The sequence below is a fragment of the Pseudonaja textilis genome, chromosome 5 (assembly GCF_049901715.1).
Source record: "Pseudonaja textilis isolate UNSWEBS1 chromosome 5, rPseTex1.2, whole genome shotgun sequence".
NCBI lineage: Eukaryota > Metazoa > Chordata > Lepidosauria > Squamata > Elapidae > Pseudonaja > Pseudonaja textilis.
In genome coordinates, this window is record NC_141994.1 from 28,780,396 (window position 1) to 28,807,603 (window position 27,208).

Consider the following 27,208-nt stretch of genomic DNA (forward strand, 5'->3'; position numbering starts at 1 on the left):
CAGATTGCGACATCGGAGCCCTTCCTGGGTGTTCCCTGACCTGCGAGGGGAGGGTGTGATCTCCCATGCCTCTCCCCTCAGAAGCTTCTCTTCCTCCTTGCCAGAAGCACTCACCACTCTTCTGGCACCTGCCAAGCCTCCTCCTTCCCACTGGGTGTGTGAGCGCTTCTGGCGAGGAGGAAGAGGGGGTCGAACCTCCCCCTCGCAACATCTTCAACTGAGGGCATCACTAGCAATCACTTCCTGTGGCTCAGGAAGTCCCTGCTCTTCCCAATGCTGCTCGGCCTCCTTGATGCGCTGAAGCAGGAGGCAGCAGCCACGACACCGGTTTGCTAGGCAGCTAGGGAGACTGCAGGATTGCCCTACCTCCCCACCAGCCATCTGGCTTTCAGCACGTGGCTTGTCAGCCTCAGGACATCAGATTCCCAGCACCCAGCACCAGTTCAGAGGTTCCTTTCACTCCACCCCACCTCCTCGCAGGCCAGGGAACACCCGGGAAGAGTTCCGATGCTGCAATCTTCTGCATGCATCACTCCAACTGCTGCCAGTATCACCCCTGTTGCAGACACTGGGGCACTGCAGCCCACCGAAATTTTCTCCCGGACCACCAGTGGTCTGAGGCCCACCGGTTGGCGACCAGATATAATACATGACATGTACCTTCTTTGGCACCCTTAAAATTTTGCAAAGCAAAACGAGCCGCCCCTCTTCTGCTATAAGCCTTTGTATAATTTTTGTTTAAGGCAAGAGCTAAGTTGCAATCAGATTCAGCCACAGAAAACCTGAAATGGAATTGTATGACTATTAAAATAATTATTCATTAAAAGCTTACTAATAAAATAACAAGCCCTGATATAAATTCTGAAATTATTTATCTGCTACATTTCTTTCAGTAGTTCAGTAATTCTGCATTAGATATCTTCCTCCAATTCCTCTGATTACCGAGGTCTGAGAAATCTTGTACAAAGTTATCTAGCAAGTTACCGTAGGGGAGGATTTGGACCTGGGTCTTTTAGATCCATCCTCTTAACTATTTCACCATATTATTTCTCAAAGCCATCAATGAACAATTGGAGCAAAGCTTTAAAAAGATTCCACTCTTAACTTCATAAGCTATCAAGGCTGTTGAAGACATAGTCTACTACTGTACATTGGAAGGACTGTGTAAAAAAAAAATTCTCACACCGGTTGTCCAATTTTGAGGAGAATACTAGCCAACCACTGATAGGGTACTGGTGTTTCAATTTAGATCTTATTTTTGTGGAAGCCTTATTTGTTTTCCCCATGTTCTGGGAGGCCGGGAGTGCCTCCTTGCCTAATGGTCTTACCAGCAACTTGCTCCATGGAACAGCTGATTTGTGGGTGCCACATTTCTCCAGTCACCTCATGGAGGCTTGGCCCCTTAATCACAACCCGATCAACTGAGCCAGCAAGGGCTGGGAGCTGCCTCTCGTTCTGCTCTCTGCGGAGGCCTCTCAGTGCAACGTTCTGCCGAGCAAACCTTCACCTTCCCTGCGCAGGATTGCAGAGTTGAAGGTTTCAGAGGGAACATTTTTGGAATGTGTGTCTGTGCAGAGCTCCCCAAGGATAGAATGATCAGCAAGGAAATGGGGGAGGATTTCCGGATGATCAGAGCAAGATGAAGCCTCCAACCTTGCAATCCTATGCAGGGAAGGTGGAGGTATGCTCTAAAGCTGCAGCAGAGTATTGCACCAGAAGACCTCTGCAGGTATCGGTAACATTTCTGAAGTGTTAACTTTTAACACCGTACTCACAGGAAAATCCCCCCTTCATCATGGTTTGATTCGCTTTCTGTGAAGCTTTGTGTTGAGAAAGGGTTGTGCTTTCTCATTCCCTTCTCTCCGCCATCCACCCCTCCGGCTGTCCATCTCAGTTTTCACAGACAACTGTCTGCCAGGGTGAAGGTATCCTCGTGGGGCGCTATCGAATTTCCAACCCCAACAGATCCAGTGGGCACGAGCTACCCCAACCCAAAAAGGGGAAGGAGCTGATGGGAGGGGAAGTTCTGGGAGATGAAATCCACAAGTCTTTAAATGGCCAAGCGGCTGCCCGTGCTGCTGCTGGCCTCTTTACTTCCTGGCAGCACTGCTCTTGGCAGCGCTGCGGGACTGCTCCTGCCTGGCCGGGTTGAATTATCTCAGATCGAAAACTTTGGAAAACCTTTGGGCCTTGGTGGGCGCTGTATCTCTCATTCCAGCTGTGCATGGAATGGCAGCGGGAACGGCAGTATGACTCCACCAGCGGCTGCTCACAAAGGGGCCCTGGCAGGTTGGCAGTGCTCACGTTTTCAGAGGTTTTTGATTGGGTCTTGGTGGTGGGCTGGGTGGAAGGCGAGGTGACTGCAGAGCTACAGATGAGGCAGGTGCCAAAGGCAACCAGGGGCAGCCCTAATGCCTGCTTCGCACAGCTGGTAAGAGAGGTGTAGCACCCACCAGGGTCTGAAGAACATCAGGCTCAGCATAGATGTATGGTAAGCCTGGCGCCTGCAGCAGCGAATAGGCATGCAGGCTGGCGCACAGCAGCCCAAAGTCAGTGGCGGGAGAGTCGGCACAGGTAGCAGGGCTCCACCAGCAGCCGCTTGGGAAGGGGCCTTGGCAGGCTGGCGGCACTCAGGACGTTTTTGGGGGTTTTTGATCTGGGATGATCCGGGTTGGAAGTTTGATTGCACCCCATGAGGGAGCCTCCACCCTGGCGGATGGTTGTCTGCGAAAGCACTAAATACACTAAAGATTGTGAAGTATTTAAAAAGACCCATTAACAGGCAAAATTAACACAGGATTAGCAAAATATCCTTGTTCTTCAAAACCTAAAATAAGCATGAGAAAAAACTCTAGAAAATAGCAGAAAACAAGAAGTCTAAAATTTGGTTCTCGTCTTTTATTCAGCAGTGTTCCAAATAACAATATCACAAAAGTAACCAAGAGTGAAGAATGCTTTGCTAAAGCGAACTCTCCAGATTTTGTCTGTTTGACAATGTTTTCTTGCCCAGAATCCAAATTTAATGATAACAAAAAGGAAGCACAAATTGTTCAAAGTCTATTCAAGCATTAAATGCATGGGGCCTATCATTCTCACTTGGTCTTCCTCACTTCACAGAATTGTTTTACTACTAAAATGGGATTTTTAAAATGCATTTCCCTGAGCATCATTAAGGTGAAATTTGATGTGTAATAAAACTGCAATGGGAATAAAGTAATTCTTCTTAAAGCACATATATATTTTTAAAATGTATTAGTTTTTCTTTCCTTTCTTGTACTACATTTTGCATTCTCCAGATAGCTCTATTTTGCACTGCTCTCCAACTGGAAAAATAGTCTTGTTTTTTATTATAATACGTGTTGTGTGTGAGAGAGAGAGAGAGAGAGAGAGAGAAAATGAGAGAGAGAGAGAAAGAGAGAAAAAAAATTACAAGGTTAAAATTAGCAAGACAATTTTTTTGTCAGATAATGGTGTGGTAAATGTATCCTAATATGTAAAAAACATATGTAATTCAATATATGTCAAAAACATATGTAATTCAATATACTCTGAAATTGATTATATTTGAAGTGAAATATGATGGAAACCAACAAACTTACTTCTTTAGCCGAAAAAAGGCAGATGCCCTATTTGTAGGCAAAGCTGGATTGTAAGGATCTGCATTCATTCCCTTTGTATAGCATTCGATTGCAGCATCATAGTTTCTTTGTTTAAAATAAGCATTGCCCTGTAAAAACAAATGTGATAAACACAAAGATGAATATTATTACAAACCCTTATTCTCTTTTTCTCATGTATTTGAAACAATAATTTCCCAGTTTTTCAAATCAACAGAATTATTTTAAAATGCTAGATAAATGAAATCCTTCAATTTAATTTAACAGGAGAGTCCAATTCAACAATAATATTCTGGGCTTCTCAAACTCTTTCTGTTAAATAAATGCTGTATCTCCCACATCATCATAGTAATTGAAATGTCAATTTTATAAATCTAATTTTATGACATTTCATCTGAATCTCTTTAAGAATTCTTATCTTCAATTAGTAGTATCCAAATAGTTTAAATTGAATGACTGAAATGAATAAAAAACAAAACAATCTTTTATAACAGAAAGAATAATGCTTATGAAAGATATTTGGTTTGTTACTTTCTCACTGTAATCTAACTCATGGGACTGTTTTATAGATAAAATTCTGGACTAGGTACAGCATTGGAAAAAGACAGAAGGACAATCTATTTCACAATCTATCAACTCTCAATTCTAACTTTTTTAAACGTTAAGATGCACAAGAATTCATATTAGTTGTCAGGCTTTATTCTAACACAGACATGTCAAACACAAGGATCCAGCCCGCGATGTGGTTAGATCTGGCCCTTGGGACAACGAAGGACCAGCCAGCGGCACCTTGGCCCAGCCCAGGCGCTGATCTACAATCTGGGCCAGAACATGGTCAGCCTTAGATCTGCAGGGCCATCCTGGAGCCAGCTAGGAGCTGCCCCCCCGCTTCCCCTTGGAGGTGTGCATAGGAGGCAGCGAGTACATCTTGCTATGCAGGTTGACTTTGTTTAGAGTGCTTTCCTTTTCACCCAGGAAGCCAGCGCTCACCGCCTCCTGTGTGCACACTCAGGGGGCAGGGCCGAGATGTTGGTGTGGCCCCTAGCTGGCTTCAGGGTGGCCGCACGGGTCAGATCTAGGGCTGACCATGTTCCAGCCCGGATGGGTGCCACAAGTCTCCATACCCTGCTCGAAGAAAGGAAGGGAGGGAAGGAGGGAGATGGGAACACACAGATTAAATCGTTCATTGCTATGTGTCTCAATATATGCAGGCAGCTGATAGCCTAAGGAGGTAGGAGTGAGTGACGGGGAAGAAGGGCTTGTATTTTCACCTAATGAGAAATGCAGGAGGGAGGGAGGGAGGGAGGGAGGAGATTATGAGAGGGAAGGTCTGAGGGAAGTCCTGTCTTAGCACTTAGCCACCAGCAGTCCTGCTGCCCTTTCACCACCCCTTTGCCCCTTTCTCTCCTGGTGGTCTCTCATCCTATAGCTGAGGATGCTTTGGTTACAAATGCTTTGGTTACAAGGAGAGGGAGTAGGCCTCCCTCTGACCCACACACTTTGCCCTCCTGCACACACCAAGAGCAACCTGGCCAAGGAGAGTGAGCATAGCAGCAGGAGCCTCGAGAAGGAGGTAAGTGCAGCTGGGCTGTGGGATGCCAAGGCCCTGGAGCTCAAGCATCGGGCTGGGTGCTTGCCCTCCACTGCCTAGGCCAGGAGGCCTGCACCACTGCCTGGGGCTCCTCCGCGTGGCCTGAGAGGGACAGCAAGACTCCTCTGGTGGACAAGGGTTTGGCGCTCACCCTGGTTTCCCCTTCATCTGCTGGAGACAATGCATCCTCCCAGCCCCATCCAGACCATCACAGGTACCCCCAACATGTATGTTGCCCTGACCACACCCATCTGGCCCCCTCTGGCCCCCACAACATTGACGAGGCCCTTAATGAAATAGAGTTTGACACTTCTGCTCTAGCAGATAATCAGATGGCAGTAAAGACATCCATCAGTTTTGATAATTATCTAGATAGATCTAAGAATGAATATTTTTTAAAGAATTTTAAGAACATAAATTTCAGGATCTACAAATCCATGGTAGAAGAAAAACAAAGAAGACATAGATATATAGGGATATTAAATCATGGTCACTATTGCATTGTAATATATTCTAAAGGCATTTTTTTTCAAAGCATTCTGTAATTTGATTTAGAACACTACTTATTGACAATTTTGAAATTTTATGAAAAAATCACGTTTAATATAGCTGTAGACATAGGCAATCAAATTACAATATGAATAAAAATCTTATGAAAAACTAAAGAACAGCAAGACATAATCCTGGTTTTACTAAAATCCAAATTTTGGCTTCAAAATTTATATAACTGAACAATATAAGAATTTGAAACTTAAGCTAGTTGGGTCTAGTGGTTAAGGCACCAGGCTAGAAAGTGGAAGACTGTGAGTTCAAGGCCCACCTTAGGCATGAAAGCCAGGTAGGTGACTTTGGGCCAGTCACTCTCTCTCAGCCCAATCCACCTCACAGGCTGTGGAAAAATAGGAAGAAGATATACTGAATATGCCTTGAGTTATTTGTACAAATAATCAAGGCATAACATAAAGAAAAAAATCATTCTCAACTAGAGTTTGAGAATACATACTATTATATAGGTTAATTTATCCTGTTAATTTAACCTGTGGTAGACTTTAAAAGAAACCCTCCCATACTACCACCTCTTACAATATTAGACAACACAGTGTCACAGTAGAGATCTTCAAATTTCTAGGTTCTACTATATCACATGACCTAAAATGGACACCTAACATCAAAAACATCATCAAAAAAATACAACAAAGAATGTTCTTTCTGTGCCAACTCAGAAAGCTCAAACTGCCCAAAGAGCTGCTGATACAGTTCTACAGAGGAGTTATTGTGACTATCATCTGCACCTCTATAACTGTCTGGTTTGGTTCTGCAACCCAACAGGACAGACACAGACTTCAGAGGATAATTAGGACTGCAGAAAAAACAATTACTACCAACCTGCATGAGTCAAAAAGAGGGCTGTGAAAATATTTACAGACCCCTCACATCCCGGACATAAACTGTTTCAACTCCTTCCCTCAAAACGATGCTATAGAGCACTGCACACCAGAACAATTAGATACATGAACAGTTTTTTCTCAAACTCCATAACTCTGCTAAACCAATAATTTCCTCAACACTGTTCAACCTTACAAAGTCTGCACTACTATTACTGTCAATCTTCTCATCATTCCTTATCACCCATCCCCTCCCAATTGTTGACTGTATGACTGTAATTTTGTCACTTGTACCCTTACAATTTATATTGACTGTTTCCTAGTATGATTTGATTGCTTATTGTATCCTATGACTATCATTAAGTGTTGTACCTTATGATTCTTGCCTCTTGACGAATGTATTTTTTCTTTTATGTATACTGAGAGTATTTGCACCAAGACAAATTCCTTGTGTGTCCTATCACACTTGGCCATTCTATTCCTTAGTGAGCATTAGAAGAAAAAATGTGGATCATTGAAACATGAAAAATAACCTTTTCTTTCTCAGCAAGAGCTTTTTCTGTATCAATGCGAATTCCATCTTCCTCAGAATCTGACACTGAGTCATGAGTGGTATCTTCCTTATCGAATTCTTCAAGTATCTTATCCTGAAAAGACAAATTTAAATATATATACACAGGCAAAACAAATTTAAAGAATGAGTATATAATGTAATAAGGAAACAATATAAATAAATGTATGATACATAAAGAGAGCCCTGCAGATATATAAAGTCTATATAGTGGCTTGATAGTGAGAAGGGTGGCATGTATATTTAATAATACTGGTACTATATAGAAATATTTGTGGAGGGTGGAGCTGGCGTCCTGGCGGTTGGACGGGAGATCTTGATTCTCCAAGATCACCATTGATATCTCAGCTGCTGGTCGGTCCCCATGGACCTAAACCGTCCCGTAGAGACAGTGATTGACAAGGGAACGTCCTGTTGTTCCCAGGGACATCGCAAAGTCCCTGGTTGATCCAGGGAAAGCCCTTTTTGCTGGCGGCGGAGAGGCAGCCTCCCAAGCTGCTGAAGCTGGGACAGCTCCGGAACAGAAGAGACTGGAAGAAAGTGTGTCAGTTTGGTGAGATGAGCTTTTACTTATTATTTCTTGGAGAGGACACCCTGAAAAAATGAAAGTGGACTAAAAGTGAAGAGGAAAGAGTTTAAGCGGGGGTATTAATTATCAAAGTGAAAGTTTTGTCCTTTTTTCCTCTTTTTATTGGAATTCTGAACTTGGCAAGGCTGTTTTACTTTTTAAGCTGGACTGGTACTTTTTAATCTTTTTATTTCTGTTTGTATTTCCTTCTCCTTTTTTAACAATCCTTTTGAAAATTCTCTTTTGATTAAGACTCTTCTGCTTGATTTAAGATTTATTTCTCTCCCTTTAAAAAAAAAGGGGGGGAGATTCTACGTTTTTCTTTCTTTCTTGTAGTTCTTGGTTGTGGATTGAGGAGGGGGAAGTGAAAGTGAAGGAAACTAAGTTGCACTGCGGTCCAGAGGCTTGGATACATTGTTTCTTTTTTTCCCACTAGTTTGTGTTATGATAAAGGACTCTGAGCTGTGTATTGGAAAAGATAGAGATGAGCATGGCAGTTTGTTTATTCAGGTGCTCATTTCTGAACAGATAAGTTGGAGTTTGGAGTTGAAGTTGAGAGAAAGAAGATTGAAGTGACCTTGAAAAACTCTGAGCTGATTTATCAAAGAGCCTTGGATATTAGGCGGCAGAGGCTTGTTTTTATATTAGAATTGCTTTTTATCTTTTGCTTCCCTTTCTACCCTCCCTCACTAGTGGGGCTCTTTTTCTCTCTCTCTAGTTGGATTTTAACTTTTTAAACCAGGAACTAGAATGTAAACCTTTTATTTATGTATTTTTTTTTGGGGGGGGGGTGACTATCAAGAGGAACATATTGAATATTTTTCTTTTTTCTTTTTTTCCTTTTCCTTTTTTATTTTTTACACCTACCATTGCAAATAATTGGATTAAGGTATACAAGTGCCTGAAGAATACCTTTTTCCTTTTTTTCTTTGGAGTGGCAACTGTTTGCCTTTGTTTTTTTTTTCTTTTTCCTTTTCTTTCTTTTTTTCTTTTTTCTCTCTCTTTCTGTACAGATAAGCATTACAAGATGAGTAGAAAGACAACAGCCCCAGCTTCTTTGATACCAACCTCCTCACCATATGGAGGACAACGATCTATACAGACAATATTACAACAGGAAAAAGAGAAGGAAGTGACATTACAGATGATCATGCAAGAAATTCAGAAAATTGACCAAAAAATTGAAAAGACAGATGAAAAAGTGGAAAATATCCAACAGATGATGATGAAATATGAAGACAGATTCAAAAAAATTGAAGAAGATATATAAAGAGATCAGAAAATTGGAAATATTGATATTCGTTTGAGCAATATCGAGAAGGGCAGGGGTGAATCATTAGGATGGGAAATAGATAAATCAGAATTTTACTTAAGATTTCAAAATATAGAAGAAGGGAAAGGTGAAAACCTTGCTGAAATAATGGCAGAAATATTGGCAGAAGCACTGGAAATAACTAAAGAAAAGATGATGGATGGGATGGATGAAGTGTTTCGTGTCTACACAAGATATGCAATGAGGAATAGAGTACCAAGAGAAGTTCACATCAGATTTACTAAGAACAGTTTTAAGACACAGATACTCCAGGTGGCGAGAGAGAAAACACTAAAATATAAAAATAAAGAAATTGTGGTGCTGAAACAGATACCAAGAAAAATAAGAGAGATGAGAAGAGAATATTTATTCTTGACTAAAGAGCTACTTAAAGGAGGAGTAAACTACAGATGGTTGATGCCAGGTCTTTTGTTCACTTGGCAGGAACCAAGACACAGAATTGACACAGTTGGAAAAGCTGAGCTATTCTACTTAGCTATTCTACTTAGAATACTTTAGAGGAAAGGAGGAAGAAGAAAGGAAGGAAGAGTCACTAATTGAATTCCAAGAGGAGTCTATAGCAGTAATTGAAAAAGAAAAAGAAGAAGGTGCAGTAGGTGGTGAACCCAGAGAACAATGAGAATTGAGATCTACTACAGCAATAAAACCCTCCTATAAAATTTAACATGGATGAAAGAAAATTGATTACGATTAACATAAATGGACTTAATTCGGCTATTAAAAGGAGGAAAGTATTTCACAAATTAGATAAATTAAAATTTGATATAATCTGCTTACAAGAGGTACATATTAAAAGGCAACATGAATATATACTAAAGCAAGAAAAATTAGGGAAATTATCCACATCTCTGGCACAATCGAAGAAAAGAGGTGTGGCATTATATATTAAAGAAACAATTCTAGAAGAACTAATTTACACAGATGATGATGGAAGGATTTTGATGGTGGAGATAACGGATAACAGCGTTAAAACACTTTTAATTGCAATTTATGCCCCGAATGATAAACAAGAATTTTATAGGAAATTACAAAAATAACTGATTTGGACTACGTTAATATCTGCACGATGGGTGATCTTAATGGAATAATTAATGACTGGTTGGACTATAAAACACAGAAAACAACGAAGAAAGTTAGAAAGATACTACCAAAATCCTTCCTTCGAATAACAGAAGAATTTAATTTAAAAGATGCATGGAGAGAGAGAAATGCAGAAAGTAAGCAATATACTTTTTATTCAAATAGACACACATCCTGGTCTGGAATAAATATGATATGGATGAAATAGAAACAAGCACATGGGCAGATCATAATCCAGTATCAGTTATTTGGAAAGGATACAAGAAGAGATCCAGATGAATATGATTCTGAAAAAAAAAGACTTTAAACAGAAAATAGAGAAAGATATGGAATTTGTTTTATCAATGGTTGGATAAAAAGGCATGGTAATGTAATAGAGTAGATAATTTTGTGATAGAAATCTAATAGATTGATATAAAACATAATCCAGATATATATAACCACTGGTTGAAAGTATAACATAAATTTTAAGATAAAATGTGGAACATCTCGTATCAAATGATAGAATAAATAGTTTAGTCATGGATGATTAATAATTGACAAATATATAAACATATGTTAATTTGACAATGTGAAGATTGGTATAAATTGTGAGTAAATGACTACAAAAGTATAGCAAAAAAAATACGTAACCAACTGACACACTGTATGTATATAAAATGGAAGAGGATTTTATGTTTTTGTATGTGTATGTGTGTGTTTAAAAATAAAAAACTTTATCTAAAAAAAGAGAAGTATTTGTATCAATGGCAAAATCATAGCCTTTCTATACTATTTCCAACTATTCCATCAAACTCTTTCCTAATGAACGAAATAAATTTCTTCATAACTTCTAGAAGTATAATCATCTTCTTCCTGTGTCTGACATTTTTTACATTAAAAGTGTGAGGGTGGTGTGTATAATATTGTCGTATTAATAGTGCTTTTCATGAAAGCATCAAGGTTATGTGCAACAGATATAAGTAAAATCATTCCCCAAACTTTAAAGTGGTGTTGATACATTAAAACAAAATGAATGCATGCTACACAATATTGTCAACTATACTTTTTATAAAAAAACATTTTCTTTTTTTGATTTTGGATATCAGTTTTAATGAAGTACTACAACACATAAGACTCGTATCTTCAGTGTTGTCACCAACATATATATAACATAAAAACTAATAATTTATAGTTGTGTGTATAAATGTCACAAAATCTTGCCTAATATTTTGATAAACATATTTAATAAAAAATATTCTCATACCACATCCAGCTTCGCCCAAGCCTCGTAATCATAAGATTTTATCTTGTTTTTTTCATTTTTCTCACTTGTTTGTTTTGAGACTGTTTTAACTTTGCTCTTCTTTTTCTTGTAAGCTTCATTCCGAATTGGGGGTAAATCCTAATAACAGAAAATATAGCAGTATACTTTCAGAAAACTTCTGACAATATATAACATCCATTTATAAAACAGGAATGCAGCAGTGTAAAATCAATGCTAGCTTTTTTTTCTAAAAGACAACAGTTGAAAACATTAGCCACTGGAAAGTGTTCTCCGTGGGGAAAACCATAAAGACCTCCAAACACTTCAACAGAATATTGCAAACTAATGATTGAATACAAAATGGTAGAACTTGAATAAACAGAGGTATAGAATCAAGATCACGTTAAATATTACTACTGCTTTATAAAACCCAAGTAAGACCACACCTGGAATACTGCAACCAATTTTGGTCACCATACTACAAAAAAGATGTTGAGACTTTGGAAAAAGTTCAGAGAAGAGCAACTAAGATGATCAAAGGCCTGGAGACTAAAACATATGAAGAATGGCTACAGGATTTGGGTTTGGCTAGTCTAAAGAACAAAAGAATTAGGTGATAGTGGTATTCCAGTACTTGAGGGGCTGCCACAAAGAAGAGGGGGATCAAATTATTTTCCAAAGCACCAGAGGGCAGGACAAGAAACAATGGTTGGAAACTAATCAAATAGAGAAGCAGCCTGGAATTAAGGAGAAATTTTCTAACAGTGAGGACAATTAATCAGTGGAACAGCCTGCCTTCAGAAGTTGTGGCTGCTTTTTAAGAAGAGACTGGACAGTCACTTGTCTGAAATGGTATAGGACCTCCTGCTTGAGTAGGGGGTGGGACAGGAACCCCTCCAAGGTCCCTTCCAGCTCTATTCTGATTCTAATACAAAAGTTTCAAATGTCTGTTACAGAAAGGATTACATCAAGGAAACAGTCTCACTCAGGCACATAAGCTTGCAGCAGTAATATGCATTGTTACTTGCAATTCTTCATTACTTCCTTGGTTTTAATAGGATCTATTTTTAATAATTTGATACATTTAGGAAGTAGTGTGAATGTTTTATGATTTCATGTTATTCATTATATTAAAAATGAACTCAGTTTAAAGATTGATTCAATTTTATGTTTTGTAATGTTCTGATATTGTACAACAGTTATATGTACATTCATAAAACTTGGAGGAAGATATTTTAAACTGGACTCTATGACATTGTACAGGGAATTTTCTGAAATATGTATTGTAATTGTAATTGCAGCTCAAATTACAAAACATGGATCTGGAGATTCTAACTAGGCAGGCTAAATACTGGATTATTATGCAAAATACTATTTGAGTTCCACTATTTTATATTATATTATTTTACAGTATATAATTCTTTATATTCTAGTGGAGAAGTGGTTTTTTCCTTTCTATCCAAGGCTCTATTCCTTTCGATTAATTTTGTGGGAAGCCCCCCCTTCTGCCCCATAATAATGAAATATTTTGGGGGATATTAAAAAGGCAAGGTAGAATATTTCCCCTAAAGGGGAAATGAAAAAAAGAAAACATTAAAGGAGGCAGAAATCAGCCCCAGTTCCACTGCCCCAAGCAGAAACTGAGGAGGCCAGCTTATAAAAATGCAGATTTGGTGATTCATTCAGAAAGACTGGGTCAGGAGAAACTTCAGATGAATTACACAATAAGCAACACAATCGAGCCAAAGGTCGACAAAATTAGCTCAAACACTAAGGATTTTGTTGTTGGACAGTAGTGAGGAGGTTGGGGAAGAACCCGGGCCATTCCTGGAAGCTGAGGAAGGCTCGGATGAGGGGTCTGTGTCAGAGGCTGATGGGGCCAGGGCAGGCTGGCAGTCATCAGCTGCCTTTGGGCTCTGACAGCAGTGAGACAGGGGAGGTTCTGGAACCGGTTCCCAGCTTGCGCATGTGCAGAGCTGCCAAAAGGAAAGCACAATTAAGAACTCAGGGTTGATGTGCAAGTAAGGCCACAGGTGAACAATGAACGGCCCCTCCAATCTGGATTAAAAGAGAAGCGAAGGGGGAGGGAGCTTTTGTTGGAAACAACTCTCTTGCTTCTTCATTCCAGCCTCATGAGGATTTGTCTGTATAACCCAGCCCTTCCCTGCCATCACTGAGTGTGGAACTTTTAGATGATCTCTGGCGGGAGCGGGATGGTGGTAGTGCATCCATCCTTGCTCTACTTGACCTCTCAGCGGCTTTTGATAGCATTGACCATGGGATTCTCCTGGGACGGCTTCGGGGGATGGGAGTGGGAGGCCTTCTGCTGTCTTGGTTCACTTCCTTCCTCTGCGGCTGCTTAGTCAGTGTCGATAGGAGGGGAGAGATCCAACCCTCTCCCACTGCTTTACGGGGTTCCACAGGGCTCGGTAATCTCTCTGCTCCTGTTCAACATTTATATGGAACCGCTGGGTAAGATCATCCATCACCATGGACTGAGGTATCACCAATATGCTGATGATACTCAGATGTATGTCTTGGCCCGTGTTGAGTTAAGTGTTGTGTCCTCCCTCTCACAGTGCCTGGAGGCTGTTAGGGGCTGGATGGGGAGCAACGGGTTGAAACTAAACCCTTGCAAGACTGAGTGGCTCTGGGTCTGGGGTTCATTGGTTCAGGGAGAATTACCACCTATAGTCTTGGATGGCACTACCCCAAACAGATTCTGTGCGTAATCTAGGGGTTTTCCTGGACTCACGACTCCTGTTCGAAGAGCAGGTGGTGGTCGTGGCCAGGAGGGCCTTTGTGCAACTGCAGGTTGGGCACCAGTTACACCCTTTCCTGGATCAGCGGTCCGTACTCACAGTCACTCAAGCCCTGGGCACCTTCCATCTTTATTATTGCAATGCACCCTACATGGGGCTGCCCTTGAAGAGCATCCGGAAGCTCCAGTTGGTGCAAAATGCAGTGGTGTGCATGGTTTTATGCAGACCCCGGTGTGCACATGTATCATCTCTCCTGCAGGAGCTGCATTGGTTGCCAATTTGCTTCCGGGTGCAATTCAAGGTGCTGGTTGTCACCTTTAAAGCCCTTCATGGCTTGGGTCCGGGTTATCTGAGGAAATATCTCTTGCCAGTGACATCTATCCGACCCATTAGTGAGAGGAGGCAGGGAATGCTGTGGATCCCAGCCCTGAGGGAGATACACCTGGTGGGACCTAGAAGAAGGACCTTCTCTGTGGTGGCTCCGTCTCTCTGGAACATCATTCCCCCAGAGATTAGAATGGCCCCCTTATTAATACTATTCTGAAAGGCACTGAATACCTGGTTTTGCCAGCGGGCCTGAGGAACCCAGAGAGGGATGGAACCCATCAAATGGCTAGTGTGATCCGCTGTCGTCGGGGTAGGGGTGGGTGGGAGTTGGTTTTTGTTTTTTTGTTTTGCTTTTTGTTCTTCCAAATTTTGTTCTATTGTACTTTAGTAATTTATTTGATTCTTTTTGTTAGTTCTTGTTTTTATTTTTTTGTTTTAAATATGATTTTACATTGTGTAAACCTCCTCGAGTCGCCATGGGCAAATAGGCGGCAATATAAATCAATCAATCAATCAAATAAATAAATAAATTACCAGGCAGTGCTCCAGGATTGATAAAGGTCTGAGCTAATTAGTATACCTTTGCAGTCTTGCCAAGCTGTTGGCTGACTGTTAATGAAATAAATTCACATTAATGTAATAAAAGAGGTTTATGCAGGTACTCAAGACTTGACTTAGTGCTTTTTGGGGAGGCCTAGGACAGAACAGATTTGCATTTCCCCTTTTGCCTATAGAATCAGCCATGACCCCTATATGACCCCAGAATCATATGCGCTTGGTGGTTCTGCTTCATTTTCTTTCCAATCAACCTCCCTTTTATTCCTGGATTGGAACTGGATCCGGATATGTCTGCCAACAAGGGCAATTCCACTTCCTTGAGTTGAACACTGACAATCTGTCCTAACAGAAAAGGTTTTGCTTCTCACATGGTTTTAACAGTGACAGATTGAAATAAATGTAAAGACAAGATCTAAGTAGAAAAACCATAAAATAAAAATCTATTCCTTTTAAAACGCTTTAGAAATTACTACAATTCTTCTTCCCTGTTTCTGTAAGGAAGAAAACCAAACAATACTTGGAAGGCTGGAATGGAATATTTTAAATTCAAATGTTTGTCTCTACATCTATTTCAAGAAAGTCTGTCTGTCCATTACCCCAGGTCTCCGGCACAGAAGCAATATAATTGAACCCCAGGTTAACCTGGATGATTTATAGGTGATTTATTTGTAATTCTATTTGTAATTAGATGATCTAGTCAACAGGCTGTATTTCAAGGTATCTTTATTCATCCCATTATCAAAACACCAGTCTTACTTTTTCGGCAGTGCCACTCTGATGCCTTAAATCATGATCTTTTTCTTTAATATCCTTCTCCCATGATTCCAAATCTTTCACAAAATCTTGAAGTTCCTCAGCATTTTGTCGTATTTGCAACTGCAACTCAATTGCTTTATTTGGTGAATTCATCTGATGAAAGAATACATTGGAAAACAGATAGGGCTGTAAGAATACAAACAAATTTTAGCTTAAAAAAAAAAGAAAAAAACATATTTTTGGCGTAGTATTATGTAAATTACATGTACTTACAGTGGAAAAATCAGCTTACCAGTGATTATTACAATATTACTTTAGGTGTAAAAATAACACAAGCAAATTGAAATCATTCAGGTTCAAAACCTCTTTGAAGGACATTTTCCCTTTGGATAAATTAAATCTTAGCATCTTACGAAGAAGGTACTAAAAAGTGATGTTCTGCCAACCAGCTGGGCCCAGTCAAAGTTCTGCAAAGTTCCTCTGACCTAACACAGCTAATCAGGTTTCCAGTTCACCTGAAACTAAATCAGCACCCAGAGGGGAATCAAACCAGGAGCATGAATTCTGCTTGTGCAAGCACCCTTGCACTTTTTTAAAACTGATATGGAATAACTAATCCACCTTTTAATTTTTCACTAAAATGGGAAATTATTAGAACAAATCATGGGTGTAACTTATTTTTATATACAAGTGATATAAGCATGCCTTATTTCTGTATATATTCATTCTGTAGCCTCATAAAAGCCCATCTCTTTGGCGGGACTTTCCTTTTTTAAAGGGCAGATCAAAAGAGAGAGGTCGGTGTATGGTGGGCAAGAAGGGACGCGGGAGGGGGACGAGGCGTGAAAGCAACCCTGATGCATTACAGTATTCCCACAGTGCAAAAGGATCGTCCTGAGTGCGTCCTATGAATGCTGAACATCACCTTCCAAAAAGAAGGGAGAACGTCAACTTCTCCGACTGGGCCAAAAAGGCAAACAAGGGTCATATTTCCGGTTTTTCATAAGCATCCAAGAAACAAGCCATTAGCCCAATCTCAATGCACTTTCTTTGCTCCCACCCCCGCCAGCCCTGCCAACCTCTGCGACTGTCAACTCCTCTCTCTTTTGCTGCTCCGAAGCCCGTCTCGCTTTTCTTTTCTACAACAGCCAGCGCGCCAAGCGAAGGGAGGTGCGTCTCCGTGGTAGCCGCTCTAGCGGAAAAGACTGGTAGAAAGAGAAAATGAGAAAGAGCGTCGACAGCTCCCATCGCCCACCTCTCCGCATGCGCGTGCATGAGCGTGCATGAGCATCGTGTGATTTACTTCTTCCTACAGAAAATGCGCATGACTGCTGCGCTTCCATTACTCCGCTTCATAGATACAGAATCTAGAAAGTTGCTGAGGCAGAAAGATAGTTATAATTTATTTGAGTATACATGTTTTGGAAAAGAGACGTAAAGGAAGAGCTCTTATGGACCCCATCTCACTTTAGCTTACCTACTATGAATTGCCCCAGAGAGGCAGCAGGAAACACGAGTGGCGAACCTGTATAGTTTCAACGGAAGATGGCCTTTGTCTGGATTCGAGCGACGAGAGTACGGTGGCCGGGGAGGCCAAGAGAGTAGAGATCTCCGTTTGCACTTTCGCACGCGCTTGTATGAACGATGGCATCTGAGCAGCCCTCGCAACCGGAGAGTCGCGGCTCTGGCGAAGAGGAGGATGAGGACTTTGGCTACCGTCGGTTTCCCGAGCGAACTCTTGGCCAGGGGAAGAAGCCCGCGTTGAAGGGAAAAATAATATCCACCTTGTTTGGTTCCCAGTCTAGGTGCCAGTCGATGCTGAAGGTTGCTCTAGACAGTAAGTCCTCCCTTGGCTCCCTGGTCGTGAGAATGTATTTTTCTAGTGAGGAAGGATGATGTACCATCTTCTGTGTCAGAAATAGCTCTAGGTATTTAGTCTGCACTCTCCTCAAATACATGATCCTTAACATATTTCCTGGAAGTTTACTGCCTGATAAATTGTAATTCTGACCTTGAAAACGTATTGCCCCATCTTAAGTAACTAGTATAATGACCAACCAAAATGCCATGAAGCTATATCTGTATAGTTACAAAAATATGTATACACACACACTCCCATTTGACAGAATTCTTCAAAAGGTAAAACAGGGATGAAAAAAACAGGAAAAGGTGGAAAGATCCAAAATTTTAGAGCATGTATTTCAACCATGAGATCTGCAGAGTTCCAAAATGGAAGTTGAAAACTTAATGCACAATTGTAGTATGTGGTATTATTTATTATAATTGTATAATACTTGTATTTCATTTTTCCAGATTATAAATCTTCCCAAAGTGACTTTAAGGTTAAAATTAAACCTACCAACTAACAACAAAGAGAATACTTGTTCCACTCCTGTGGTCATGGTTAATGCAGAGGAGATTTGGCCTAGGAAAGAGCAAAAATAAAATATCATTTGAGTATTTATTTTAATAAAGTTGGAGACTAATTTTGCTGATATATCAAATGTCATCTGAATCAAACTGTGTACTCTTCCATAGCAAGGGGAGACACATTTCAGTCAAAGTTCAATTCCTTCTCCATGGCTTCATCTTCTTTCTTCTTCCTTTTCGATTTAATTACAGTTCTGGAACATTCTGCTGGTCTTATTTTTCTAGATACACTATTATTAACTTATTTATTTTAATCATTTAAAATAAATATCTCACAACATTAGTCAAGGGTGTTGATGTTGTCATCTAGCTGGACACTTGGAAGGAATAGAAACCTCAAACATACCATTTCTCCTCAAAATGGATAACATTTATTTTTTCTTCAAGTAGAAATCATGCTGACGCATATTGGAGACTATATTACATTTTTTCAGTCTGCTATTATTGAAGCAAAGATTTTAACACATGATAACTTTGAGGGGTCACTAAGTGAAACAATAAATGAGCACTTTTATAAAGGTGCTCAGTTGAGTTCATAGTATCTGAATACAGCGGAGAAAGACTTCTAGTTGAAATCTGGAAGAACGTGCCAATATTTAAGACAATTTTAAATTAGATTGACACAGCTTAATTTGTTGCAAGTCAGCTTCCATATAGTGTACAGTACTTCTTTATCTGAACGCAAGAGTGAAGTTTCAGTGAGTTATGGAAAAACAAAGTGCTCTATTTCTACACTCTAGTCTAATAATCAAGATAAATTGATAATGTTCAGCAAAAACAAAATACCCTATTTATTTCCTTGATGATGGAGATTCTCATAGTTGTGCCAAAGGTACCTTTTCAAAAGGCACATGGACTTTCTTCAGTCTGAAGAAGCTTCTTGGACGAGAAGCGAAACTTGTTCAGAGGAAAAAAACCAAGAAAATCCAGTTGCCTTTTGAAAGAGTACCTTTGGGACATGTTGCTTTCCTATGCTCTGGTATCATGGTTTTATTGTAGCATCTAGGTGTTGGGCCATCTACCTTGGTGTCCTACATCAAAATATTTTTCAAAGTTTTTATTGAAGTAGAATATTCATTTGCAATTTCACTCAGATTAGTTCTAATGCTCCTTGGCTGTGGAAGTCATATGTACACTTGAACATTATTAAGTTCCCTTAAATTAATGAGATTTGATATCTAAGTAAACATTTAAGATTTTGCCAGTAGTATCGCTTGCAGTCGCTGAAGTTCATCTTTGTGTTTTGATTATGATATCTATAAATCATTTCTGGATGTATGATGTTTCATAAGTTTAAGATGTTCTAAACACTTTCTGTGGTAATTTAAAGAGTTCTTCTTTTTTTTCTCTGAACAACACATTTTTTTAGAAATGAGTTATTATGCCAATGTTTATTCTAGGTCCACAAGCTAAACTGCTACTTGAAGCTATGAAGAATTCTGGCTGGTGAGATAATTTATGTCCAAAGTTTATTATATGATGCTCTGTATTATATTTGTTATATGCGTGACTTTAATTGTTTTAGTGCTGTGACCAATAACCGACACATTTCATGTGAAAATTGTGATAAACATGTTGGTGGAGGATTTGATTCTTCAGTATCACAGGTAAGGTACTACTTTTTTCTGCTCCTAATACGTGCATCTTTTTATTCTCTGCTATGTTAGACGTGGTGGCTCAGTGCTAAAACGCTGAGCTTGTCAATCAGAAAGGTCGGCATTTCAGCTGTTCGAATCCCTAGCACCGTGTAACGGAGTGAGCTCCCGTTAGTTGTCCCAGCTTCTGCCAACCTAGCATTCAAAAGCATGTAAAAATGCAAGTAGAAAAATAGGGACCACTTTGGTGGGAAGGTAACAGCCTTCCGTGTGCCTTCAGCATTTAGTCATGCTGGCCACATGACCACAGAGACAGTCTTAGGACAGCACTGGCTCTTTGGCTTTGTAACGGAGATGAGCACCACCCCCTAGAACCGGAAACGACTAGCATGTATGTGCGATGGGAACCTTTACCTTTATGTTAGTAAAACAAAATAGTTGAGTTTTGTAGTCAGTGTTAAATAGTAGAGTTTATTAGAATTTTTGTCAATCTCAATATTTTATAAATATTGCTATTAAACTCTCTGATTTTTTTCCTTTTGGCTTAAAATACTATATATATATATATATATATATATATATCCTAATTTTTTGTAAGCTAGCTTCATTATATAACTATATAACTATAACAGGAAATCAAATAAATTAGGAACAGCCCCAGAGCTCAATGTCAAAGCAACTATCCTTCACTAGTAGTCAAGCTGTTTGGCAGTAAAAAAACAGAATTCATGGTGGGCTGGACTTAGATCTCTTGTGGGCACTCATGTATCATCAGTCAGCCTGGTCATCTCCTCCAGGCATATTGTAATGACATCAGCTGGTTTTTAATCTGACTTTATATTTTAATATGTATATTTAGTCTCTGGGAGGTTCTTCATGCCCAAAAGGAAAGAGAGGGAGAAACCGGATAAATAGTATCTTCAAGTTCTCTGGCACTACATCTAATGAATGATTGAACAATGCTATGTACAGAACAGGGAAGCACATTATGCTATGAAAGTTCTAAAATAAAATGACTTCTTAAAATTTTGGGTTAACTTTGTTTGCAGATTGTACTTTGCCAAAACAATATACATAATCAATCTCAAATGAACAGAGTGGTTGCACATGAACTTATTCATGCATTTGATCACTGCCGTGCTCATGTGGATTGGTTTAACAATATGAGGCACTTAGCCTGTTCAGAGGTAAGTTGAAAAACTTAATTTTATAAATATATTTTAATAAGGATATCAGAAACACATGTGAAATAAACTTCATATCAATACCGTTATCACCCCCGTTGCCAACATGGGTGCGCTGCGGACCACTGGCCTTTCCTGGTGGCGGTGACATGAATGGGCGAGTGGCGCAGGGATACCTGCTCCTCCTCTGCCAGAATCGCACTTAGGGCAGTGTCCAGCCAGCCATGCCTGCCCTCCCCCCCAGCCCATGTGGATCCCAGGCCTTTCCTGTAGCATTGTTAAAAGACACAAGACAGGCAGGCACAGGGGAGCAACTGGCGGCAGCACTCCTGGCTGGCAAGGGGGTAGATATCCTGGGGCTGCATGTGGGCACCGCCGGCTCTGACAGCAAGCGGGCCAGGAATGTGAGCAGCTGGGCCTGGACCACGGCAAGCAAGCGAGGGGTGTGGGGGCACAAAGTTAGCAACTTACCAAAAATTATGCAGGCCACAGCAATCAAGCGAGGAGTCAGGGCAGGCAAGCAAGCAAGCAAGCAGCGGTAATGACAAGCAAGGAACTGGAACCAGAAAAGAGCTAAAGAACCATTAGGCAGCACATGTGACTCTGGAGTCAGGGGAGGCAGATGGGGTGGGACAGGGTGGGGCCAGCCAGTGGGGCAAAAAGTTAAACGGTTTGGACGGTTTTTTGCAAATGGGATGGGGGAGGGTAGTGTGATCTAGACCCAAAAATCAGCTGGGAGGTGCGCATGCACGGTGAAGCTGAGTTGGGTCAACCACTTCCGTGCCCCCAGAGAAGGCTCTGCGTGCCACCTGTGGCACGTGTGCCATAGGTCTGCCATCAGAGGTCTAAATCTACATGGAGGGAAGTAAGCAGTGGGGTGCCACAAGGTTCCATCTTAGGCCCAGTGCTCTTCAATATCTTCAGTAACAACTTAGATGAAGGAATAGAAGGGGAACTTACCAAATTTGCAGATGATACTAAGCTGGCAGGAATAGCTAACACCCAAGAAGATACGCTCAAGATCCAGATGGATCTTTACAGACTAGAACACTGGGCCATATCTAACAAAATGAAATTCAATGTAGAGAAAAATAAAGTCCTACACTTAGGCAAGAAAAACCAAAAGTACACATATAGACTGGGTGAAACCAGGCTCAATAGCAATAACAATGAGAGGGATCTTGGAGTCTTAGTGGACAACCAGCTAAATATAAGCCAGCAGTGTGCAGCAGTCAAAAAAGCTAATGCAATCCTAAATTGTATTAACAGAGTTACAATCAAGATAAAGGGAGGTACTAATACCACTCTAAACCTTATTAAGACCACACCTAGAGTACTGCATCCAGTTTTGGTCACCACATTATAAAAACGATGTTGAGACTCTAGAAAAAGTACAGAGAAGAGCAACCAGGATGATTAGGGGACTGGAGACTAAAACATACGAAGAATGGTTACAGGAACTGGGCTTGGCTAGTCTAGTAAAGAGAAGGACCATGGTAGCAGTCTTCCAATATTTGAGGGGCTGCCACAGAGAGGAAGGGGTCAAGCTATTTTCTAAAGCACCTGTAGGCCAGACAAGGAATAATGGATGGAAACTGAACAAGGAGAGATTTAACCTGGAAATAAGGAGAAATTTTCTGACAGCGAGAACAATCAACCAATGGAACAGCTTGCCCTCGGAAGTTGTGGTAGCGCCATCACTTGAGACTTTCAAGAAGAGATTGGACTGCCATTTGTCAGAAATGGTGTAGGGTCTCCCACTTGGGCAGGGGTTGGACTAGATGATCTACAAGGTCCCTTCCAACTCTGATTATCTGTTACATTCTGTAGATACTGCCACCTACTGAGATAATCAGAAGCTTACTGACTGATAGATCTGCATCAGCTCTTATAAAGTGCTATTTAAGCTAGTTTGGTTAGTATTACTTGGAGCAGGGGTGTCAAACTCACATCATGGCATCACATGATGTATCGGGACTTTCTTTCCCTTTGCTAAACCATGCATGGGCGTGGCCAGTATGTAACGCATCCAGCCCACAGGCCAGGATTTTGACAGCCAGAAAATAAAGTCATTGCTGAATCAGAATATCAACCCTATAGTGCCCATGGATATGTTCATCTAGGTTATTGGCAGCAGTATGGGAATAGTTTAGTACAGTTTTGGGGTGCTTCTTATAAAAACTTTTTGTCTAGCCTACAGCCTTGGAGTTTTCCTGGTGTATCCCAACCATCCTAACCAAGTATTAATAAAATCATGAATAATTAATAACATCAAAAATAGATGAAATCATCACTTTTTAGTTTTCTGCAATCAGCCAAGTTCATCTAAGGTTCATGTCTTATTTGAGGTAGTTTCTTCTGTAATTTGAGATGTAGCTACTACCTAAGCTCCGTATTCCTCAACTGGGGAATTCTGGGCATTGAAGTCCACAGATCTTTAAGTTGCGGTAGTTGAAAACTGCTGCCCTAGTTGAATAAGTAAGGTCATGTTCTATATATATAAAATGATATCAAGGTGATAATCTTTCAGCAGTTATGTTTTAATAGCATCCCTGGAGAATAGCTATATGAACAACCAAGAGAATTTACTTATTCTTAACCATTTGATTGTTGAAGCTCTTTTTAGCCATTATACCACAAATTGGAAATGAAGGACAGTTTTTCAGACATTCGGAAAAAAAGCTTTAAAATGGGATACTATGCTAACTTTCCTGTAAATATTCTACTCAATTTGTGCATCTTTTATAGATTCGGGCATCTAATCTCAGTGGAGATTGTTCTCTCATAAATGAGATGATGAGGTTTAGGTTTGGGCTGAAGCAGCATCAGCAGGTAAGTTAATAATAATCTGTAAAAGAAGAGGTTTGGGTTCATGTCTTCATTTGAGGTAGTTTCTTCTTCAACAATTTCTTACGTAGGAATGTAGTGTCAATAGACATGAAAAAGATAAGACCAGGTTTTTTCTTACTCATGCTATGTCTTTTTGTGTGTGTGTGTGTGCGCGTATATGTAGGTTGTGTGTGTGTGTGTGTGTGGAGAGGGGGAGAGGGAGGAACGGAGAGAGAGAGAGAGAATTAAAAATAATGCCTCCATTTCCATAATTTTAGCTGAAATAGGGAGGTTGAAATAGATGGAACAGAAAAATAATTCTCAAAATAAGCTGTTTTGTTACCTGAATTTATTTCCCCATAGAATCAAATTCTCAGTGATGGACAAGCTTCTTCAAGAATGAAAGAACTTCACATTTTGGTCTTCCATCAGCTCCTCACAGATGGGATAAAATAGTGAATCCACCTTCACAATTGTGTCTTGGGTGACTTTGTGATGTGAAGCCTGGCATTGTCTCATTGTCAGAAGTACCTTCTTATGCTTCCATATCCTGCTTAATTGGTTTTTTTTGTTTTTGAAGTGACAAAGGTAGAAGTCGAAAGGATTATCAAGGCCTGGTGGAAGAGACAGAATGTGAAGCACTTTTGTGAAAGCATTTAAAAATGTCCATCAAGAGAGTGATGCAGTGAATGGTGGTGATTATGTGGAAATGTAAATATAGTAATATGGTTAAAAGATAGATTTCAATAATTTTGGTTTTTTATTTATTAAAATAGAAAGAATAAGATTGCTTGCCCCAAAGGTGTTTTTTCAAGTGGCAACTGGACTTTCCGGTTTTTCTTTGAAGATGTTTCACTTCTCATCCAAAAAGCTTCTTCAGCTCCGAAGCTTCTTGGATGAGAAGTGAAACATCTTCAAAGAAAAGCCAGAAAGTCTAGTTACCCACTTGAAAAAGCACCTTCGGGACAACCATGACCTGTATGACTGAGAATCTCCCTAGACACGAAGATTACTTGTTTATCTGGACTTGGATAAAGTAATTGTTTATTGCTGTTTTTAGTTCAGGGCTACTTTATATAGGCCTTGAGTGCCCTACAACATTTATGAAGTAATAAATATATTAAATTATTTCTGGCTATTCTTTTGAAAATTGCTGTTATTCTTGAAATCATATAATCTAGATATGTGTATTTCAAGTAATGGAAGTCCTAGATATAAAGTCTGAATTTATTCATTGATCTAAAATTACTGCAAAAGCATTACAGATGCTTATGATTTTTTTAAAATGGCACAGCTGATAAAGTAGCCTCATGAATTATTTGTTATTAACTGTTGAATTGTACACTATGTTATCTTCCAAGTGATACATTTAATGTGGAAAATTAAAAAAAGATTTTTGAGTTAGATAGCAATACATTGGTAGATATCCATAGAAATTATAATTATTATCAATTTATTTAGGTAATTGTTATATTATCTAATATTATATAAACCTAATTGTTTAATGAAAGCTTCAGTAGATTAGATGTACCTCAGCCTTTTTTATCACCTGTTTCAGACTTGTGTAAAGATGAAAGCTGTTCGCTCCATGTTGGCTGTTAGAAATATCACTAAAGAGATGGCAGAGAAAGCAGTAGATGAAGTCTTTGAATCTTGCTTCAATGATCATGAACCATTTGACAGAGTGCCTCACAGCAAATTGGATGCAAAGTATGCATACAGAGGTTTTCAAAACCGTCACCGTTACTATCAAAATTTATGAAAATGAAAACTGTTTGTTCAGACTACCTATTACATTAGAGGATAATTGAAGTCCCTGGAGATTTGTTTAATTTCCATTCTGTGTTTCATTTGCCTAATTGATTGATTACTAATTTTTTTTCAACAAGCAAAATGGATATTTATGAACATAAGCATCAAGGGCTAGGCTCAAGGGAGGACAAATTATGAAAGTAACATCTCACTGCAAGCTCAGTAATTTATTTATTTGCTTTTGCATTGTGGGGAACCAAAAGGGGAGAAGTTTGCCACAGAACTGAGCTTTGTTCATTTTGGCTTTTAGATGTCTATGTGTATATTACTCTCTCAATTAGTTTTGTAATTTTTTTCATCCTTGTTTGAATAAAGGTCATTTTTAATTTATGTACTTTATTCCAAGTGGTTGGACAGTGTGATTTTGTCATTTAACATAATGTAAATATCATCAAACTCAGAACTGTGTAGTAAGTCAATATGTAAACAAACATTCAAACCAAATCATAACCACCTTGTTTTGTAGCACATTCAGAACGCATCCCAAATATCCCAAGTGTGCCATGACTAGTCATTTTTATCCATTGCTGCCCTAGTTTGATTGATGTTTCAAACATCAATGTACGATTTATTTGATTTTTTGTTTGTTTTTAAACTCTGATTTCTATCCAAATTGAAACAACATTCCAAACTGAATTGTAGGCAATCTGAACCCTCCAATGATAGTTTTATTTTTTACTAGAATTGGATAAAAATTTCAGGAACTTTAGGATACCACAAAGAAATGGAGGAAGCCAAACATCATAAAGACTGGTGAATGGGTTTTAAATAATAGTCATTTAATTAAAAAAATACAAGTTTCCATAACATTTGTTTTAAGACAGACCATAATGAAATTTGCAGCAAAAAGAAATTTTGTAGTGAAAAATATCTATCCAATTTCAGGCAGATAGATTAATGTGTTGGGAGAATGTTTACTGCACCATGAAAGAATAGGATGGTGTCAAAGAATGTCTTTCAAAATACAGTTAAAGACTGAAAGAGTCAGAAAATATACTCACTAAATTCAGTGATTTCTCCATCCTTTTTTCTGTGAACTATTTGGGGGAGAGGTAGTTTTTTGTTTGCTTGCTTTGTGGACAAATTGGAATTGCTGCAATTCCCTTTGAGTAAATTATTCTGTTCTGATCTAGATTTGGGATTCACACTGTCTTATCCATTCCTGTTCTCTCTATGTGTACATGCTCATATTAAAATAATTCTTTATTCCAGTGAATAATTCTTTACTAAAGAAGACATGTTCAAATATATATGCCTGACAAATATTAATTTTTGCATTAAAAACCCAAGAACTTGTTAAGTTAGTCTGGCTTCTGCCTTTTGAAAATGCAGCACCTGTCTTTGAAATGGGATATTACAGTGGCTCACAGAAATAAAAAAAATCAGCAAGAAGAATTTAAAAAGTAAAAATAGCTAACATACAACTATACCAAAACCACTGTTAAAAACCTCAAGCACAAAAGCATAATCATGATCAGAATACAATCAATACATCCAGTTTAGTATAACCATTGAAGAGGCTGCCTCCAACCGGACTGCCAAATGCACTGGCTCAACCATATCT

At 39.5% G+C, this 27,208-nt stretch overlaps 3 protein-coding genes across 10 annotated transcripts in view; 2 read left to right on the forward strand and 1 right to left on the reverse strand.

Annotated features, from left to right (window-relative positions):
- RPAP3 (RNA polymerase II associated protein 3) overlaps positions 1-17,352 on the reverse strand; it is a 30,485-nt gene extending 13,133 nt beyond the window's left edge. For 2 of the 7 annotated variants that reach the window (XM_087934426.1, XM_087934420.1), the window contains exons 1-7: positions 17,272-17,352; positions 16,874-16,999; positions 15,795-15,947; positions 11,392-11,529; positions 7,127-7,240; positions 3,600-3,727; positions 661-782 (exon numbers count right to left, since the gene is read on the reverse strand). In XM_087934426.1, coding sequence (XP_087790552.1) covers positions 661-782; positions 3,600-3,727; positions 7,127-7,240; positions 11,392-11,529; positions 15,795-15,947 — 655 coding nt within the window. In that variant the 5' untranslated portion in view covers positions 16,874-16,999; positions 17,272-17,352. Of the gene's footprint in view, positions 1-660; positions 783-3,599; positions 3,728-7,126; positions 7,241-11,391; positions 11,530-15,794; positions 15,981-16,873; positions 17,064-17,097; positions 17,173-17,271 lie in introns of those variants that run through there. The other 5 variants (XM_087934422.1, XM_087934423.1, XM_087934421.1 and 2 more) reach the window with 5 other exon arrangements.
- Positions 14,092-14,703, forward strand: LOC148125576 (uncharacterized). The gene has a single exon (XM_087935486.1). It carries the CDS (start codon positions 14,092-14,094, stop codon positions 14,695-14,697), a length of 606 nt encoding a protein of 201 aa, XP_087791612.1. The 3' UTR covers positions 14,698-14,703.
- An 80-nt stretch (positions 17,353-17,432) lies between the features above and the next one.
- On the forward strand, positions 17,433-26,777 carry ATP23 (ATP23 metallopeptidase and ATP synthase assembly factor homolog). Of its 2 annotated transcripts, XM_026700521.2 has the most exons (6): positions 17,433-17,631; positions 19,625-19,670; positions 19,750-19,831; positions 20,869-21,006; positions 23,752-23,835; positions 25,391-26,777. In XM_026700521.2, the coding sequence occupies exons 1-6, from the start codon at positions 17,439-17,441 to the stop codon at positions 25,592-25,594; spliced, it is 747 nt and encodes a 248-aa protein (XP_026556306.1). In that variant the 5' UTR covers positions 17,433-17,438; the 3' UTR covers positions 25,595-26,777. The 2 variants fall into 2 exon arrangements, with proteins under 2 accessions (XP_026556306.1, XP_087790553.1); XM_087934427.1 differs by lacking the exon at positions 20,869-21,006.
- Positions 26,778-27,208: the final 431 nt, after the last annotated feature.

Bases quoted from the DNA above. Each gene is read 5' to 3' on its own strand.
- LOC148125576 (XM_087935486.1), top strand. From the start codon at position 14,092: ATGGCACTACCCCAAACAGATTCTGTGCGTAATCTAGGGGTTTTCCTG.
- ATP23 (XM_026700521.2), top strand. From the start codon at position 17,439: ATGGCATCTGAGCAGCCCTCGCAACCGGAGAGTCGCGGCTCTGGCGAA. The intron at 19,832-20,868 runs GTAAGGTACTAC...CTTTGTTTGCAG, and splicing joins TTGATTCTTCAGTATCACAG to ATTGTACTTTGCCAAAACAA. The intron at 23,836-25,390 runs GTAAGTTAATAA...CACCTGTTTCAG, and splicing joins GGCTGAAGCAGCATCAGCAG to ACTTGTGTAAAGATGAAAGC.